The 20,533-nt window shown below is 44.2% G+C and overlaps 1 protein-coding gene across 1 annotated transcript in view; it reads right to left on the bottom strand.

Annotated features, from left to right (window-relative positions):
• Window positions 1-203: 203 nt before the first annotated feature.
• LOC117749062 (piggyBac transposable element-derived protein 4-like) overlaps window positions 204-20,533 on the bottom strand; it is a 37,363-nt gene continuing 17,033 nt past the window's right edge. The window contains 4 exon segments of the mRNA XM_034559266.1: window positions 204-517; window positions 520-954; window positions 1,469-2,023; window positions 7,372-7,457. Of these exon segments, the coding sequence (XP_034415157.1) occupies window positions 204-517; window positions 520-954; window positions 1,469-2,023; window positions 7,372-7,457 (1,390 nt within the window).

Raw genomic sequence — 20,533 nt, 5'->3', positions numbered from 1 at the left:
TATCGCGCGCACGTCGGGCAGTACACCAGCGAGCAGCCCTTGCAGATGTACTTGTTACACCCGTTGCACACGGTGTACGTTTATAGAGTCCTTCTTTCGCTTACTTGCCGCCCCGCGCGGCACGACCGCTGTCTCGGCGGCGGCGGCGACCCCGGCCGGATCCTCGGGCCCATCGCGCTGGGCTCTGGCCCTCCGCGCGGCTTTCACGACGGGGGCAGACGATTCCGTCTCTCCACGAACGGAGCCACGAGGGCTTTTCCCAGCCGCTCGAGAAATGCCCTCATCTTGTTCCGCTTGCCGGGCATCCAGTCGGGGTTGACCTCTCGCCATATCACAAAGGCGTTGTAGGCGGACACGTCGAGGATGTTGTGGAAAACGACAAGGGGCCAGCGAGCCGTCATCCTTCGGCAGCTGTACGTCCCGGTCACCTTGTCGAGGTTGTCCACGCCGCCTTTGTTGCGGTTGTAGTCCCGGATGATTATGGGCTTGCCGTCGGCGCGATCACTGACATCGCCTGCCGCGTGCTCAGGAACAGCACGTTCTTGCTCTTCTTGGCAAGGTAGGAGACAAGCGTGACAGTGGGTGTGAAGGCAAACTTTGACAAGAAGACGTCTCTCCGCTTGGACAAGAGCAGCACGGGGGGGATCTCTCGCCTGTTCTTTCGAACCGTGCCCACCACGGTGTTGTCCCTGAGCAGGAGCAGCCTCGCGAGTTCGTAGGAGGTGAAGAAATTGTCGCACGTGACGTTGCGCCCCCTCAGTCCCTCGGTCACGTCGAGCACGACCCTCGTCCCCAGGTTCTTCTCAGAGCGTCCGCCGCCGCCGCCGCCACTCGGCTTTCCGGTGTAAACTTGCATCTTCCAAGCATAGCTGGATCTGGCGTCGCAGGCCACCCACGACTTGATGCCGTATTTCGCCGGCTTGCTGGGCATGTACGGCCGGAAAGGACACCGACCTGCAGTTTTTTTTTTGTTTTTTTTTGCAGAGAGAGAGAGAGAGTAAATATACAAAACGCAGACGGACTTTATTTTGACCGGCTCGACTCCCAGATCAAAGGTTTCAGAGAACTGGGAGAATCTTCCCAACTAAGAATCCTCCCAGGAGAAGGAAACACAGCCCACCTTGTTGCACCTCACGTCCCGTCATGCCACAACCCGAGGGACAGCGAATGACCAACACACACACACACACACGCACACACACCTTTTATTGTGTCCCGAGAAACACAACTGTATTTTCTTTCAATGTGATTATTTCTGTCATATTGTTATTATTATTATTATTATCTGTATATGAATTGTATATATTTTTTGGCGTTGCAACGTCTCGCGCTTTGGCAATATTGTTGTTGCAACATTCATGCCAATAAAGCCTATTGAATTGAATTGAATTATCGTATATTACATATATCATCGCCATCACCGTCATTATTATTATTATTATCGCAGTCGTCGCAATCGTTCGAGTACCTCTGAAGGGAACCAGTTGCTCGTCCACCGTCACTTCGGGCCCCGGGTTGTAAAGGAGCGGCAGCCGCTCGGCCCACGTGTCCCACACCTCTCTCACGGCGGCCAGTTTGTCGGTCGCGCGTCTCTCGGCCCTGGTCTCGCGGTCGTTGAAGCGCAGCAGTCTGGAGTACGTGTGAAAGCGTTTGAGCGGCATCGTGGCGCGGAAAATCGCCCTGCCGCTCTCGGCGTCCCACAGGCTAGCCGCGGCCTTGCCACGGGACCTGTACACTGCCGCTAAGATCAGCAGCCCGACGTAGGCCCGCAGGTCGGTCATGTCCATCCTTTTCCAGTCGTCGCCGTATTTTCGCGAGCCCTCCAGATTGATCATCTCCAGGACGATCGTTTCGACGGCCGGCGAGACCAACATGCGGAACGTCGAGGCTATGTCGCGGGCGTGGGACCTGGCGTACACCGTGGGCTCTCCTCCTGCTCCTCCCGGGGAGGCGGCGGCGGCGGCGGTAGTCGTCGTCGTCCACCGAGAGTTTCGCACCGAGCGTCCCTCTCGGTCGTACGCCTCTGACGACCACGATATTTCTCCGTCTTTCGACAGCAAGGTCCGTTGTCTCCGTCTGCCGAGGCGGCGGCCGCCGCTTCTTCTTCTTCTTCTTCTGAAGACGATCTATCGCGCACTTCCTCCCCGTCGTCTACTTCTTCTTCTTCTTCTTCTTCTTCTTCTTCTTCTTGTTCTTCATTGTCTACTTCTTGGTCTTGGTCTTCTTCTTCTTCTACTTCTTCTTCTCCTCCTGAATGTGACGCATCGAGCACTGGGTCGACCAGCATTTTGACAACCTGAATTCTGGCGAAACGACGCGCTAAGGTAGTCAAAAAGCTCCTTGTTGGCAAGGCGCCAGGGGTGGATGAGATCCGCTCTGAGATGCTGAAAGCGCTGGACATTGTTGAGCTGTCTTGGTTGACACGCCTTTTCAGTGTCGCATGGGGGTCGGGAACAGTGCCCATGGACTGGCAGACCGGAGTGGTGGTTCCCATCTTCAAGAAGGGGGACCGGAGAGTATGCTCGAACTATCGTGGTATCACACTAATCAGCCTCCCGGGAAAAGCTTATGCCAGGGTGCTGGAAAGGAGGCTCCGACCGCTTGTCGAACCTCGGATTCAAGACGAACAGTGCGGATTCCGTACCGGTCGTGGAACAGTGGACCAGCTCTTACCCTCGCAAGATTACTGGAGGGGTCCTGGGAGATGTGCTTTGTAGACCTGGAGAAGGCTTTCTACCGGGTCCCTCTGGGGTTTTTATGGGGGGTGCTGCGGGAGTATGGGGTGCCGGACCCGTTGGCACGGGTCATCCGGTCTCTGTACGCCTGCAGTAGGAGCTGTGTTCGTATCCTCGGTAGTAAGTCAGACACGTTCCCGGTGGGTGTTGGCCTCCGCCAGGGCTGCCATTTATCACCGGTCCTGTTCGTGACCTTCAAGGACATGATATCTAGGCACAGCCAGGGGGCGGAGAGGATCCGGTTCGGGAGTCTCGGGATCGCCTCTCTGCTGTTCGCGGATGATGTGGTCCTGTTTGCCTCCTCGGGCCGTGACCTCCAGCATTCACTGGGTTAGTTTTGCAGCCGAGTGCGAAGCGGCAGGGATGAGAGTTAGCACCTCCAAATCTGAGGCCATGGTGCTCTGCCGGAAACCGGTGGATTGCTCCCTCCAGGTGGGGACAAACTGCCTACCCCAAGCGAAGGAGTTCAAGTATCTCGTGGTCTTGTTCACGAGTGAGGGTAAGGTGAAGCGGGAGATCGACAGGCGGATCGCTGCAGCTGCAGCAGTAAAACAGGCGCTGTACTGGTCCGTCTTGGTGAAGAGGGAGCTGAGCCGGAAGGCAAAGCTCTCCATTTGCTGGTCGGTCTACGTTCCAACCCTCACCTATGGTCACAAATTCTGGGTCGTGACCGAAAGAACGAGATCTCGGATACAAGCGGCCGAAATGAGCTTCCTCCGTAGGGGGACTGGGCTCAGCCTTAGAAATAGGGTAAGGAGCTCGGACATCAGGGGGGAGCTTGGAGTCGAGTCGCTGCTCCTTCGTGTCGAAAGGAGTCAGCTGAGGTGGTTCGGGCATCTAGTCAGGATGCCTCCTGGACGCCTCCCATTAGAGGTTTTCCGAGCACGTCCAACTGGTAGGAGGCCCCGGGAAAGACCGAGGACACCCTGGAGGGATTATATCTCCCGGCTGGCCTTGGAACGCCTCGGGATCCCCCAGAATGAGCTGGAAAGTGTTGCGGGTGAGATGGAAGCCTGGGTCGGCCTGCTGAACCTGCTGCCACCGCGACCCGACCCCGGATAAGCGGCTGATAATGGATGGATGGATGCTTCCTTTGGTCTGATCTGATTAAGCAGAAACACATACGGCTGTGGTATAATAAATATTTAAATATTTGAGGTTCAGTGCTCAGGCCCTAATAATAAATAGACATTTTCATTATTTACAATATGGTTAAAGTCATTCCACCAACGTTAATCACGGAGTTCCACAAGGTTCTGTGCTTGGACAAATTTTATTTATTTATTTACCTTATATATGCTTCCTTTGGGCAACATTATTAAGAAACATATATCTATCGATCAAACCAGAGGAGACCAACCAGCTCGTTAAAAAATTCAAGAATGTCTTAAAGACATAAAAAACATGGATGACCTGCAACTTCCTGATGTTAAACTCAGACAAAACTGAAGTTTTTTTGCTCGGCCCTGAACACCTCAGAGATCAATTATCTGGTGATGTGGTTTCTGTAGATGGCATTGCCCTGGTATCCAACACAACTGTAAAGAATCTCGGCTTCATCAGGCTGGTTCACACCTTTTTTTACTTTGATTACTGCAACTCCTTATTATCAGGCTGCTCTAGTAAGTCTCTTAAATCCCTCCAGTTAATCCAGAATGCTGCAGCTCGTGTACTTTTACAAAAACTAAGAAAAGAGATCACATTACTCCTGTATTAGCTGCTCTGCACTGGCTCCCTGTAAAATCAAGAATCACATTTAAAATACTTCGAGGATGGGAGCCAGAGCCTTCAGTTATCAAGCTCCTCTTTTATGGAACCAGCTTCCACTTTCAGTCCGGGAGGCAGACACAGTCACCTCATTTGAGAATAGACTTAAGACTTTCCACTTTAATAGTGCTTATAGTTAGGGCTGAATCAGGTTTGCCCTGGTGGAGCCCCTTGATATGCTGCTATAGGCTTATAGGCTGCTGGGAGATGTTTTAGGATACACTGAGCACCTATCTCCTCTTCTCTCTCTCCTTATGGATGAATTAACATCTCTACATTGAACCTCTGCTTCCTCCCCGGAGTCGTTGTGACTTCACGTCTCATAGGGTCCATTGGACCTGGAGGTGTCTGATGCCTGGTGAGCCGGCCTCCCGCGTTGGCGCTGCTGATGTGCCGCGCCCCGCCCCCCCCTCCTCTCTACCTCCTTCTGTTTCATGGATTGGAGTTCCATTCATACATTGTCATATTCATGTAATGTTTTCATGTAACTTTGTAACTCTGTTCATTCTGTACACATGAAATCTATTGCATCTGTACATCCGGGGAGAGGGATCCTCCTTTGTTGCTCTCCTGACGGTTTCTTCCCTTTTTTCCTGATCCGATGTGAGGTCCTGGGACAGGGATGTCGAACGTGTACAGATTGTAAAGCCCTCTGAGTCAAATTTGTAATTTGTGATATTGGGCTATATATAATAAACTAAATTGAATTGAAAACTGAATAAAGTCTTTCACTCATTTCTCACTGGAAACCAATATAAATATAATCAAAATAAATAACATCAGTTCTTTGTCCTTTTCCCTCTGCTGATATACTGCCTGCAGATACTGTTGGAAGAGAGAAGAGGGCCTTTGTCTCAGCCAGCAGAGAAGTTTACGAAAGCAAACTAAGGCAAAACAGATTAAGAACAAATTCTTATTTAAAACTGTGGCCTGACTAGAGGCGAAACCTCTTGAGGGAAAGGAGAGGAAAATAAATAAATAAAAGTAAACTACAGAGTCAACTTTTGTTTAAGCTTGTAGGTACATTTAAAAAGTACTGTTCAAAATCTACAGTGACGCCAGAGCTTATCAATACAGATCTTTAATAATTTACCAACGGGGCCTGTTTAATACCAGGTTTTGGTAACTATCCCTACCGTCAGCGCTCTGGAGTCAGTATTTGGTTTGTCCATTCCGGGTTACTGTAGAAACATGAATAGCAGACTCTGTGGAAGAGGACCTGCTCCCTTTGTAGATGCAAATAGTGTGATTACCCTTGAGACCAGCGGTCCCCAACCTTTTTTGCGTCACTGACCGGTTTCGTGTAAGACAATATTTTCACTAACCGGCCTTCAAGGTGTGGGGAATACATATGACAAAATAATATTATACAAAAGGCATGAAAACAACTATAAAGTACATTAAAAAATAGTAATTATCGCCATGTATTATGCAGATTGGGCGCATGAGGTAACCCCATATTTTAAGCAGGACTCCTGATAGTGTCTTCTAAATCAAGCTTTCTTTTTCTTAGAAGTCGTAGGCTCTTCTCCTCATTGGGCCTTTTCCCCTTTCCAAAGACATTTGTTTTTTACTACATTTTGCTAGCTTGTAGGCTTTTTTGGGTGGGTAATGTATCACGCGACCAAGACAAGCGTCTCGACACATCAAGACGCACAGACGGATGTATCTGGTCATTTTTCAAAATAAAACATCTTTCAGACCGCGATAATTAATCAGATTTTTTTTTCATTTATTCTTTCTGTGCGGCCCAGTATGAAAGGACCCACAGACCGGTACTGGTCCGTGGCCTGTGGTTGGGGACTACTGCTTTAGACCACAACATGTCTGGATGCACATACAAGGCTGATAACACGGTGGCCCCTTATTTTTTGTGCCAAAGTTCTAATCTTTACGTCAAGATTCAGCTGCCACCTCAAACCTTTAATTAATCAGATTCCACAAACATTTGTCATGCACAGGCATATAACCTGCCCCAAACAAGCCGGAGCAAGACAGTATGAGCCGAGATGCCCCCTTGTAACTCTGATCCCAGATCAAAATCTGCCGTGTTAATGTGGTGAAGGTTTGCTGATCCCATATTGGCACCCAAAGCCAGCTACGTAGGCAGACTTCTTAGTGCAGCAACAAATCAAACTCTATAATAACACTGATAGAAGGCAGCAGGATTACTGCAATTAACAGTTAAGAGCCAGTGATTATCCTGCTTCTTCATGGAAAAGTATTTTTCACTGCACGTTATGATCCTGAATGAAAATGTTAAGCTCTGAAAGAAGCAAGTCAGTTCAGTGCACTTAACCGATACCAAGGAAGAAAGGTCAGATTACATCCCCTAATTGTCTTGGCAAATGTCACCACATACATAAGTATCTCAAACACAAAGGGTACACTCTTACTGCATGTTTGCTTTTGATAAGTCAGTGGTGTACAGTATTTCTTGGTTATGGTGATGGATTCACGGTGGTTAAATCAGTGGGTGTCTGGATGTCCATTGGGTGACGATACTCCTACAACAGTAGTGGCTTGCTCTGAGACATGGCATCCTGCCAGAGTAAATCCCTGCCAAAGACCAAGGGTGCAATACAGCAATTCCTCTTGAAACTGAAACAATGCTTAGTAAAATAAAAAAATGACTTGTTTGATGTTAGGTCATTGGTTGTTCAGGAAAAGACAATTTGATTTGGAAAAGGCAGCCTGGGAAAGCAAGATTAGTATTCATGTAGAGTAGTGTCTCTGGCCATCTGATCTAAGTCCAATAATCACTCTTTATTGGCTCCTCTGTCACGACTCAGCCAGCCGGTCTTCCTCCTTCGTCCAGTCGCACAGTGACACCCGGTACCTCGGAGCGCGCTGCCAGGGAGCTACGCACTTGGAGGCGGGGACAAGCCGGCGTGCTCCGGCTCGCACCTGAAGCCACTCAGCTCATCCCGCAGCTGCAGCTCTTCAGCTTGTTGTCTACGGGGGTTAAAGATCAGGACTGTCAGTAGCTCGTTGCGAGTTCGTACCATGATGTCCGTGGACTTTTCCCCTTGTGTCTTTTGCTGACTTTGTGTGGATTATACCTGTGGACTCTTCATATGGATTATCTCTGTAGACATTTTTGTGTGGATTATTTAAATTAAAATTAAATTGAATTAAACTACGCCGTTTGTTCGGCTAAACTGAGCTTTGCCTGTGGTCGTGCGCTTGGGGTCAGACACAAACCGTAACACTCTTAGCTCTAAGTAAAAAATACCTCCTGTAGCTCCTAAAAGCTCTGTTCTCAAGCTCGTCACCATCTTTGTCGCGGTAGCATACAGTGAGCTTTTTTACTGTTGAAGATGAAAGAGCTAAAGACGGTGAAACATTATTAAAACAATACTGATTAGTGCATCTTAAAACGTGTATTCATTGATTGCTTGCCACCAAGAGACAATGCGATGAGCTGAAAACAAAATATTGAAAAGTGAACATGGCAACAAACGATTACATGGACCAAAATTAGTATTCATTTGGACTACAGGAAGGCCAATAATCACTCTAATTTAAGATATATTTTGGGTTCAACCAACTCCTGAGAAAATATCTGTAGTGTACAGAACCAGGCGGCAACCTGCGGAAGTGTCTCAAAACCTGCTTTTGCTCTACTGTCCACCACGTAAACGGCGTCTCTACGTCACGATGACAACGTCTACTTCTTACACGTTATGATCAAGGAAAGCAGCTGACTAAAGCTCTGAGGGCACTTTTTAGCCTGAGGAGAACTGCAGATCTGGGTGGCATTCTTATGAGGATTTGTCACAATGAGAGATTTCTCATACTTTACACATTCCACCATTTGTTCATTTAATCTATTTCTCATATAAAAATAGTAGTGCAGCTTTAAACAGAGGATTTAGAGGCATTCACACAAGAAACATCTGAGTTCTCCAAACTCTAATGCAACCATGAATCTGCAGTGATGCCACACTGCTTAGTGAGACTCCATACTGTATATACAGGTAGGGAATAAATTGACTTTGACATACAGTACGTTTTTGTATGAGCCAGAAGGTCAAATTCTTGAGCTTTGCACACATGCTGACATCCGCTCGACTTGGCGCTTTGCGAACCACAAGCCAGAAGCTGACTGTCATCTGATCCTGTCAGACAATAAGCCTGAAAAAGTTTCCAGTGCCAGCCCAATTAAAAACTTAAATGACCTGTTCCCTCAATACCCTTAAGATGAAACAAGATAAATACCCACTGCCGACATTTTCCCCCTCCCTGTTGCAAAGTAAATGTATCTTTTTGTGCATGAGTTCCCTCTGCAGTAGATGCAGCAGATCTTTAGTAGAGGATAAATAATTAACACATTGGCACATGCAGGCAGACAAGCAGCAAAATGAAAAGCTCTGAGGGAAAGGTTAGAATTAAGAGCAGCTTATTATTTGATAAATCATTTTTGAGACCTTCACATGAATAAATTTGATTTCACTTGCATAAATTTTAATAGTTGGCGATTGGACTTTATCCTGAATTAGGAGTAGTGATGGTGATATCTGCGAATGCAGAATCCCCCCTGGAGTCCAGACACTGGTGGTGGTGTAGAAGAAGAGAGTTGTTGTAACCCGATGATGAATGATGAGCAGGACTGATGCTGATTTGTTTGAGCTGAAATGACAACTGACAGCAGCAGAGAGGAAATCATAATAGGCTTGTTCGTTAGAGCTGTTCAGGAAGTCACAAAAACAGTTGTTAGTTCCGATCTGAAGGCTACTTCAGAAGGTGATCTAGTTTAGATCGGAACTACTTTAGTACTTGTTTACAGACCAAATTTTGATATCTTTTTATTTATTTAATTTTTGGAATTGAGGACAAAACATTGGCCATATTGTAGTTGTTGGATGTCATATTTATTTACACATTTATATAAATACATATATGTGAAGATAGTTGTCATTTCTCTATAAATTATTTATTTACAGATGCTAAATAAATAACCTTATACATTATTATTATTTTTATTAACACCCACATCTTTGCACTACATGAGACAAATAGCGAACAATCGAATGTTAAGTATTACAACTACACATAAAATAAGGATTTTCTACAACACGTGGTGTTTGCTGTCAGATCTAAGAGCGAATCAGCTCTCTAATGCAGCGACAGCCAGGAATTTCCCATCATGCACTGGGCCACGCAGTCGATGGAGAGCTCCTTTGGCGCCTGTCTCTAAAATTGACGGCCGCCTCGCTCTTTGGACACAAATCTAACTGGCATGCATTGCCCGTCGATCGCCGGCGATCGATTCTGTGCAGAACTGGCTCATCTCGAACAAGCCTATTTTTAAAAGATTGCCAACAACGCTGTGATTGGCTTACAGAACTGCACTGCCTCCGATTGGTTAATTCATCGTGCACGCCCCCAATCAGCTGATTGAATAATAGCTGCAAGACTAATGCTGCATTCACAACAAAAGTGTTGTGAATTTTTCGCGCGAGTAGATCCCATGCTGCTTGATCTGAGGAGCCTCAAAGGCACAACAATGGGGAAAGACATGTTTGAAGCAGTCAGATGCAATCCACAAAATGACATAAATAGAACTCAAAGGTGAAATTTCGCATCATTCGCGTCTGTGCATTCGTCTGTGCATTCGCGTCTATGCACAGACGCGAATGGTTGCGAATGACGCAAAATTTCACCTTTAAGTTCTATTTATGTCATTTTGTGGATTGCATCTGACTGCTTCAAACATGTCTTTCCCAATTGTTGTGCCTTTTGAGGCTCCTCAGATCAAGCAGCACTAGTAATGCAAAAGTTATCGTCAACTCCCCGCAAAAAAATTAACAGCTGATTGGTGTCTGTGCTCTCGTCACACGCAGCGAGTACAAATCAGTACAGTAAGTTAGCTGACAAGTCTTCGATCCGCCACACAACTATGTTAGTGGACGTGCTTACATTGTTGAACTCCGGCATCTTTTCCAGGCGCATTATTCCTGCAACTTTAGTGAGGCGCTGTTATATCGCCATCGTTGAAAGATTTCCTGATTCACGCTACGAGTTGAGCGACCTTGTAGCTGGCTAGTGTGGCTGTTTCCTGTGTTTTGTTCGGACGGCAAAAATACGATTGTTGAGCTAGCAGACTAGCTGCCATTTGCTAAACTGTGTCTTCTTGCTTAGCTGAAATGTTCTACACTCACTTGCTATCTTTCGTTTATTTGGTTATGCCATATTTGATTATCCGCAGCAAAACTTTTTCTTTGATTCCATTTGTTTTGCGGAGAATCTACCTTGTTGAAGCTAGTAGTCCACCTAGTGGTGACCCTAAGAACTACAATACACTCAAGTGCAAGTGTGGGCCATATTCCAATATATTTTTAGAATTTGCTGCAAGCCAATAAAAAATGGCCCATGGGCCGCAGTTGGCGCGCGGGCTGTACTTTGGACACCCCTGGTGTAGAGTATTAGGCTATACTTTACTCTGACGACCTTTTGGTTTGTATGGAAGATCTAAAGCATTCCATTCTTAATACATAGTACATTGTGGTTCTATTTTAAGTAAAGTGAATTATTTCCTATTCATTCCCCAGCTCTACATTTTCACCAAAGGGATATTCCCTTTCATTTATCTCACTCTTGTTTTACATACTTGAGCATTAGGATTACTTGGAAATGATTCTCTTTATGTGAAAACAATATTGTACCATACATAAAATACATCAAGTCTGATTTTAAACGTTGGAGTGAATTGCCTTAGTTCTATATATAATATAATATATATATATAATTGACCAACTTATTTATTTAATGTTGGCGTATACTTTAAAACTGGAGGAATTCTGTTCTTCAGTGTTTGATACTTTTTATACTGTCTTACATATACCGTTACAACCATGCTACTGCTAGCCCTATTAGTTGTACATAGAGCAGGTTGTCTTTCAATCAGAAGATTGGCAGTTCCATCCCAGCCTCTTCCAGTGTCCTTGGGCAACCCAAATTGTTGTAGGCTACGCTGAATGAATTGGTGTGAGAATGGTTAGTTAGTCCTGATAGGCAGGAAATCAGTGTATGGGTGAATGGCTTTGAGTGGCATTTGAGCAAGTACAAAATACTACTTACCAATTACCATCAGAAAGAAGCCTTGCAATGTACAGCCCAATGAAGATTTAATTGCCTTTAACACACTCTAAGCAAGAGGAAGGCTATTACTATCCTGGAAATCTTCCTTTTCAATCAGGTTGAATGTCCACAACTTTGATATCATGGTTGTAAAGGGATATTAGTGGTTTAGATGCCTGAGACCAAGAGATTATGCACTAGGAGAGATGAGAGAAATTCATTGCATGCATAAATGTTGGCGCTGTATTAAACGTGTCTGCTTGGCCTCAAGGTTTGAAGGTTAGTAACTAACAGTAACAGTTTTACATAACTTGTGTGGAAAAGCTTTAATATTCTTTATTTCATTAATAGAAGGTAGTTGGCAATTTACATTGAAGCTTAAACAGAATTTGATGAATTGGAATGTGGTACTTGCAAATTAGCCCGCTTTGCAGAGTTGTTTCTCTGCACAGGAATGCACTTCATTTAAGACGAGGTGGGGGTTGCATAAAGTTCTGCTGGAGACTGGCAGTCTGTCTTCCAGTGTTGTACTGCTGTCAGAAGGTGGTGTCGCTCTAGGCTGGAGAAGTGTGTGGGACGGAGGGGGGGGGGCTGTTTGAGCTCGTTTATGTTTTTTTTGTTGATCATCACCTCCCTCCCACCCTCCTGCTCCTGGCAGGGTTAGGTAGCAGGCGTAACACACTTTCATACACACTTACACACCTTCTCTCTCTCCCTCTCACTCTCTCTCTTTCTCCCATATACACTCCCACAGCCACAAGAGAGCACACACACATGCCTCACTTCCTCCCCGGTTTAGGAGTAGAAACCGCTTGTGTGAAGATAACATGGGCAGCTGTGAGCTGTGAGGATGGAGAAGAGAGTGTGTGTGATCCAGACTGACTTCCACCAGTACAGACCCATCATCGATCTGCACAGCAGACCCCTGGCACATGTAAGACGTCTGCCTCTCTTCCTCTCACACCCTTTTTCTCCCTTGTTTCTTTCTTTGTGTTCTTAACCGCCACTCTTCTTCTCGAGTTCCATCTTTATCTTATTGTATCAGTTTATTCTGGCGAATACACTCTCCTTCAGTCTCTGTTTCTTGTCTGTCACTGTGGTGTTCTCCAGCATGTATCTGGGCTAATCCTCACTGCGGGCCCTAACCTCTTAGAATGAGGAGCTGCTTATTCAACAGGGGCGCCAGAGGGTGTGGAATCAGGCATTTGTACTGATGTGGCTGCTGGATGTGATCATGAGGTTAAATTGGCTTCAAATTTCACTTTTCCTTTTCTTGGAGAAGGATATTACCCACAGTTTTAGCTTTTTATTTAATCAGGCTTAAAGGCTAGTGTATGATATTGCTTGTATCGTCTCTCTCTCTCTCTCTCTCTCTCTCTCTCTGTCTCTCTCTCTCTCTCTCTCTGTCTCTCTATTACACACACACACAAGATATGATCAAAGAAGAAACATTTTAGATGGAGTAAGGAGACATGGGACCCTAAATGGGCTGCAGATATTTGCACACAGATACTCAAAGGATTTAAGTTTTCAGTTGAAATCATGATGAAGGGGTTTAGAGCTTTAATCAGGGCCATGCCATCTACTTAAGCCCTGATCTCCTCACACCGAGCAGACAGCAGTAAACGAAAGAGGTGTGTTTCTTTGCTCACGAGAAATGTGACATTGGGACCAATTATTAGTCTTTTGGCACAAACTCATCAATTGCTCAAATTTCTCGCAGTCAAACTTTGTGAGTCAGTTATGCTTTTTCTGACACGCACAAACTTGCGGATGGACACACAGACAGACAATTCAAGCACAGTCATCGAGGCTTCATCGTTTACAAATACAAATTGAGATCGATCTGATAAATAGGATTTAAACCAACTTAGTGTGGTACCTGAAATGCCAATCGACTGATCCAATCTCTGTAATAGGATGTCATGATCAATGGTGTCGAACGCAGCACTAAGGTCTAATAATACCAGTACGGAGATGAGTCCTTTATCAGCACTAAGGTCTAACAAGACCAGTACAGAGATGAGTCCTTTATCAGCACTAAGGTCTAACAAGACCAGTACGGAGATGAGTCCTTTATCTGATGCAATTAGGAGGTCATTAGTAATTTTCACCAGTGCTGTCTCTGTGCTGTGGTGTTTTCTAAATCCTGACTGAAACTCCTCAAATAAACTATTCTGATGTAGAAAGTCACACAACTGATTTGCGACTACTTTCTCAAGGATCTTAGAGAGGAAGGGAAGGTTAGAGATCAGTCTGTAGTTAGCCAACACCTCTGGATTAAGAGTGGTCTTTTTCAGGAGAGGTTTAATTACAGCTACTTTGAAGGAATGTGGTACTTGGCCTGTTAGCAAAGACACATTAACAATATTCAACAGAGAGGTGCCAATTAAAGGCAACACGTCTTTAAGCAGCCTCGTTGGGATGGGGTCTAAGACAGGTGGACAGTTTAGAAGTACATATGCTTTCGAGCTTTCGTGAAGTTTGCTTTAGGTCGCGGGTCTGAGGGTTATACCAGGGAGCAAACCTCCTTTGCCTCACTGTCTTCTTCTTCAGTGGGGCTATCGAGTCTAGTGTCATTCTCAGTGAGCCTGTAGCACTATTGACAATATGATCAATCTGGGACGGACTGAAGTTAGCACAGGAGTCCTCCGTCACATTGAGACGTGGTTTTGAATCAAATGCAGAAGGAATCACTTCTTTAAACTTAGCTACAGCACTGTCAGTTAGACATCTGGTGACTTTTGACTAACGGTGTACACTCCGGGAGTATAAACTCAAAAGTTATGAAGTAATGGTCTGACAGAAGAGGGTTCTGATGGAAGACCTCCAAATGCTCAATGTCAATGCCATATGCAAGAACAAGATCGAGGGTGTGGCCAAAGCAGTGAGTGGGTTTCTGTACTCTCTGATAGAAGCCAATCGAGTCCAACAATGAGATAAATGCAGCACTAAGGCAATCATTATCAACATCCACATGAATATTAAAATCTCCTACGATAATAACCTTATCAGTTTTAAGGACTAAACTTGATTAAAACTCTGAAAATTCAGATATAAATTCTGAATATGGACCTGGTGGCCGGTACAGTATAACAAATATAATTGGCTGTAATGTTTTCCAGGTTGGATGTGAAAGACTAAGAACAAGGCTTTCAAATGAGTTGTAGTTTAGTTTAGGTTTAGAATTCATTAATAGGCTTGAGTCAAAGATGGCTGCTACTCCAGCTCCTCGGCCGGTGCCTCAGAGGGCTTTACAATCTGTACACATACAACATCCCTGTACCAGGACCTCACATCGGATCAGGAAAAACTCCCCAAAAATAACCTTTGACAGGGAAAAAAGGGAAGAAACCTTCAGGAGAGCAACAGAGGAGGATCCCTCTCCCCGGACGGATAGATGCAATAGATGTCATGTGTACAGAATGAACAGCATTTACAAAGTTACATAATGTGTTTACATTACATGAATATGACAATGTATGAATGGAACTCCAATCCATGAAACAGAAGGAGGTAGAGAGGAGGGGGGCGGGGCGCATCAGCAGCGCCAACGCGGGAGGCCGGCTCACCAGGCATCAGACACCTCCAGGTCCAATGGACCCTATGAGACGTGAAGTCACAACGACTCCGGGGAGGAAGCAGAGTTAATAAGGTTCAATGGAGAGATGTAAATTCATCCATAAGGAAAGAGAGAAGAGGAGATAGGTGCTCAGTGTATCCTAAAACATCCCCCAGCAGCCTATAAGCCTATAGCAGCATATCAAGGGGCTCGATCAGGGCAAACCTGAATGAGCCCTAACTATAAGCACTATCAAACAGGAAAGTCTTAAGTCTATTCTTGAATGAGGTGACTGTGTCTGCCTCCCGGACTGAAAGTGGAAGCTGGTTCCATAAAAGAGGAGCTTGATAACTGAAGGCTCTTGCTCCCATCCTACTTTTTAGGACTCTAGGAACCACGAGTAGCCCCGCATTTATTGAGTGCAGCTCTCTAGTGGGGCAATATGGTACTACAAGCTCCTTAAGATATGATGGTGAATCACCAATCAAGGCTTTGTAGGTGAGGAGAAGAATTTTAAATGTGATTCTTGATTTTACAGGGAGCCAGTGCAGAGCAGCTAATACAGGAGTAATGTGATCTCTTTTCTTAGTTTTTGTGAGTACACGAGCTGCAGCATTCTGGATCAACTGGAGGGACTTAAGAGACTTATTAGAGCAGCCTGATAATAAGGAGTTGCAGTAATCTAGTCTGGAAGTAACAAACGCGTGAACCAGCTTTTCTGCATCTTTTTGAGACAAGATGTGTCTGATTTTTGAAATGTTACGTAGATGAAAAAATGCAATCCTTGAGATTTGCTTAACGTGGGAGTTAAAGGACAAGTCTCGGTCAAAGATAACGCCTAGATTCTTTACAGTGGTGTTGGATGCCAGGAAAATGCCATCTACAGAAACCACATCACCAGATAATTGATCTCTGAGGTGTTCAGGGCCCAGTAAAATAACTTCAGTTTTGTTTGAGTTTAACATCAGGAAGTTGCAGGTCATCCATGTTTTTATGTCTTTAAGACATTCTTGAATTTTAGCGAGCTGGTTGGTCTCCTCTGGTTTGATCGATAGATATAATTGAGTATCGTCTGCATAGCAATGAAAGTTTATGCAGTGTTTTCTGATAATATTGAATATGACTTGGAGGAGTTTATTCATTTAGGCTGACATATTCTTCATGGCTCAGCCAGGTTTCAGTAAGACACAATAAATCAATGTGATTGTCTGATATTAAATCATTTACTAATACAGCTTTAGATGACAGAGATCTAATATTTAGGAGTCCATATTTAATTATCCTGTTTTGTTGCACTGTTGCAGTAGTGATGTTAACCTGTATGAGGTTATTTACTATGACTCCTCTTCTGGTTACTTTTGATTTAATTAATTTAAGTGGCCGTGGGACAGACACAGTCTCTATAGAGTTAAGGTTAAGGGTGGGTAACTGCTCGAATTGAAGTGCAGAGAAGGGTGGAAGACTACAACTCTGCTTCTGCTTCCTGATCTGAACTCTGGGTCTTGGATTAAGTCCATTAATCAACTTGGCCATGTTCGCAGAAATGAGACGCACTCCATCCCAAGTGGGATGAATGTATTCTCGACCCATCAGATCAGGCTTTCCCCAGAAAGTCTGCCAGTTATCTATGTATGTTGACTTTACCAATGTAAGCAAGTTGCCTCCTAGCATTAGTATTTAGCTCAAAAGCACTGTGCTTAAGTACAGCCTCACAGAGCTTCTAACAGCAGACTTTTTGTCCTGTCTTTACAAGACTCCACGGTAGTTATACTATGGATTAAAGACATCTGACTGCTGAACCCGCAACCTCCTTTCCCCCTGTGTTATAACTCATCTTGCCTTTAAAATGTTAAAAAGGCAGGTTTGGAAGGTTTTCTACATCATAGGGGCTCTCAGAATATTGGTTGCTTTTGCATGGAGCCGCTAAACGTATTCAAATGTTTTCTGTGTAACTGCAGGGCTTTCCTGCAATGCCTTCATCTAGCAGTGGTCGTAAAAAAATGTTCACTGATGTACCTTCTAACCAGCGCAAATAATTTTTGGTTGAAAAAAAAATGTATTTATGTGCCATCAGTGTCTGATTTAATATAGAATATAAACAATTAGGGTTGCATGGTGTACCGATACTAAAAAGGTACCGTGGTACCCGTACGTTCAAAACGATACGTTTTTGCATATTTTTTGTATCGATACTTCATTAAAATAGCGCGCGATCGGAGCGCACTCACTGCTCTGCTCCCTGTCATGCTGCCCGTGCGCGTTAACTGCAAGGGGACGGGGCTGCCCAGCGCTTACACACTAACAGGCAGCGCTCACAGCGAGTGATCACAGGGGTGACAACATGGCGTCAAGTGCCGGAGCATTTGCAGACCTCGGCTTTTTGTAAAAAAAGATGCCAAGTGAAATCTGGAAATACTTTGGCTACATTGCAGAAAGTGAAGGAAAGCCCACTGACATACAGAGATCCGTTTGCTAAACATGTTTCAAAGCCACTCAGACTCCCATTAACCTTGACCAATTGTCTTCAACGGTTTCTACTCCTAAACCGTCTACCTGTCTCTTGGACCCCATCCCGACGAGTCTGCTTAAAGACGTTTTGCCTTTAATTGGCACCTCTCTTTTGGATATTGTTAATGTGTCTTTGCTAACAGGCCATGTACCACATTCCTTCAAAGTAGCTGTAATTAAACCTCTCCTGAAAAAGCCCACTCTTAATCCAGAGGTGTTGGCTAACTACAGACCGATCTCTAACCTTCCCTTCCTCTCTAAGATCCTTGAGAAAGTAGTCGCAGATCAGTTGTGTGACTTTCTACATCAGAATAGTTTATTTGAGGAGTTTCAGTCAGGATTTAGAAAACACCACAGCACAGAGACAGCACTGGTGAAAATTACAAATGACCTCCTAATTGCATCAGATAAAGGACTCAGCTATCCTTTTAACCCCCAACCTATAGGTTTCTGCTCGAAATAACATACCCAAACTAAAAAGGGTGTATCTCTGCAACCACAAAGGCTATTTGAATAATGTTGGTGTTATAATAAAGGCAAATCATGTGTGCTTATGTTCAGATGTGTAAATATTATTATATATACTGGTTAAGAGTAAATAAAGATGAAAGACAGCAAAAATTGAATTTCCAGGTTCGCCTAGAAAAAAAAGCACTTTCAGGATGATTATCTCTTGGAAAGATGCACAGCAGAGATCATAGCACAATATGGGACCAGTCTCTCTGCAAAGTTTGACTTTGAAAAAGTAAAGCAGAACAAAGTTAGAGAGGTTTTAGTACAGATTAAATTTGAATTTTCTCATGTACCAAAACATATATTTCACTTGTATATTACTTATGGTGTCCAAATATAGCAGTCGTTGTTGATTAGAAGAAGAAGAATTTTTTTTTTAAAAAAAAGCCAAATATAAGCAACATTTGTGACTATAAAGCGATTCATGTTGCTGTGTTCTTTGGCTCATATCTCGGTGATGATTTGGTGCATAAGGATTTTGAAAATATATTTAGGATCTGTGTGGAGTCCTCTTGCTTTTTGCTATCTGGCTTTTTCTGATAGCACCGAGCTACGGGTTGCTAGTTCCGGAAACGTGCTGAGTGGGCTGACTCCTGACAAAATGATGATTATGATATTTTGATAATTCATATTCTTTCAGTTGGTGTTTGAGTTATGTGGAAATGTTCTCTTGTTTAATTTGATGTACAACATCAATATATTTGCTCATGTTTATTGTAAGGTCTAACAATAATGTGTAAATCGGCACCCAATTGGGGGCCATGGGGTTTAAAAGGCTATGTACTTGTTTTGTTTGACCTTAGTGTTGCATTCGACACCATTGACCATGACATCCTATTACAGAGACTGGATCAGTCGATTGGCATTTCAGGTACCGCACTAAGTTGGTTTAATTTCTATTTATCTAATCAATCTCAATTTGTATTTGTAAATGATGAAGCCTCGATGACCACCTCAGAGATCAATTATCTGGTGATGTGGTTTCTGTAGATGGCATTGCCCTGGTATCCAACACCACTGTAAAGAATCTCGCCGTTATCTTTGACCGTGACTTGTCCTTTAACTCCCAAGTTAAAAAAAATCTCAAGAACTGCATTTTTTCATCTACATAACATTTAAAAAATCAGGCACATCTTGTCCCAAAAAGATGCAGAAAAGCTGGTTCACGCATTTGTTACTTCCAGACTATATTACTGCAACTCCTTATTATCAGGCTGCTCTAATAAGTCTCTTAAATCCCTCCAGTTATTCCAGAATGCTGCAGCTCGTGTACTTTTACAAAAACTAATAACAGAGATCACATTACTCCTGTATTAGCTGTTCTGCACTGGCTCCCTGTAAAATCAAGAATCACATTTAAAATTATTCTCCTCACCTACAAAGCCTTGATTGGTGATGCACCATCATATCTTAAGGAGCTTGTAGTACCATATTGCCCCACTAGAGAGCTGCGCTCACTAAATGCGGGACTACTCGTGGTTCCTAGAGTTAAAAAAAATAGGATGGGAGCCAGAGCCTTCAGTTATCAAGCTCCTCTTTTATGGAACCAGCTTCCATTTTCAGTCCGGGAGGCAGACACAGTCACCTCATTTAAGAATAGACATAAGACTTTCCTGTTTGATAGCGCTTATAGTTAGGGCTGAATCAGGTTTGCCCTGTTCGAGCCCCTAGATATGCTGCTATAGGCTTATAGGCTGCTGGGGAATGTTTTAGGATACACTGAGCACCTCTCCTCTTCTCTCTCTCCTTGTGGATGAATTTACATCTCCCCATTGCACCTTAAGGTTTCTTCCCTTTTCTTCCTGTGAAAGGTTATTTTTGGGGAGTTTTTCCTGATCTGATGTTCCTGTGTACAGATGTGTACAGATTGTAAAGCCCTCTGAGGCAAATTTGTGATATTGGGCTATACAAAATAAACTGAATTGAATTGAAGGACTGCATTTTTTAATTTACGTAACATTTCAAGATTTGCCTGATTTGAAATCAGGCAAATCTTGTCTCAAAGCGACTTCCAGACTAGATTACTGCAACTCCTTATCATCAGGCTGCTCTAACAAGTCTAAAAAAAGTCCTAAAAAGTAGCATGGGAGCCAGAGACTTCAGTTATCAAGCTCCTCTTTTATGGAACCAGCTTCCACCTCATTTAAGAGTAGACTTAAGACTTTCCTCTTTGATAGGTTTGCCCTGGTCCAGCCCTTAGATATGCTGCTATAGGCCTAAAGGCTGCTGTTTTTTTTTTTTAGGATATACTGAGCTCCTATCTCCTCTTCTCTCTCTCCTTATGGACAAATGCACGTCTCTTCATTGCACTAACTCTACTTCTTCTCCGGAGTCTTTGTGCCTTCTCGCCTCACAGGGTCCATTG

This window comes from Cyclopterus lumpus, chromosome 19, assembly GCF_009769545.1.
Source record: "Cyclopterus lumpus isolate fCycLum1 chromosome 19, fCycLum1.pri, whole genome shotgun sequence".
NCBI classification, from domain to species: domain Eukaryota; kingdom Metazoa; phylum Chordata; class Actinopteri; order Perciformes; family Cyclopteridae; genus Cyclopterus; species Cyclopterus lumpus.
Note: the sequence above shows the minus strand (reverse complement) of the source record. Positions and strands in the feature narration are given on the sequence as shown.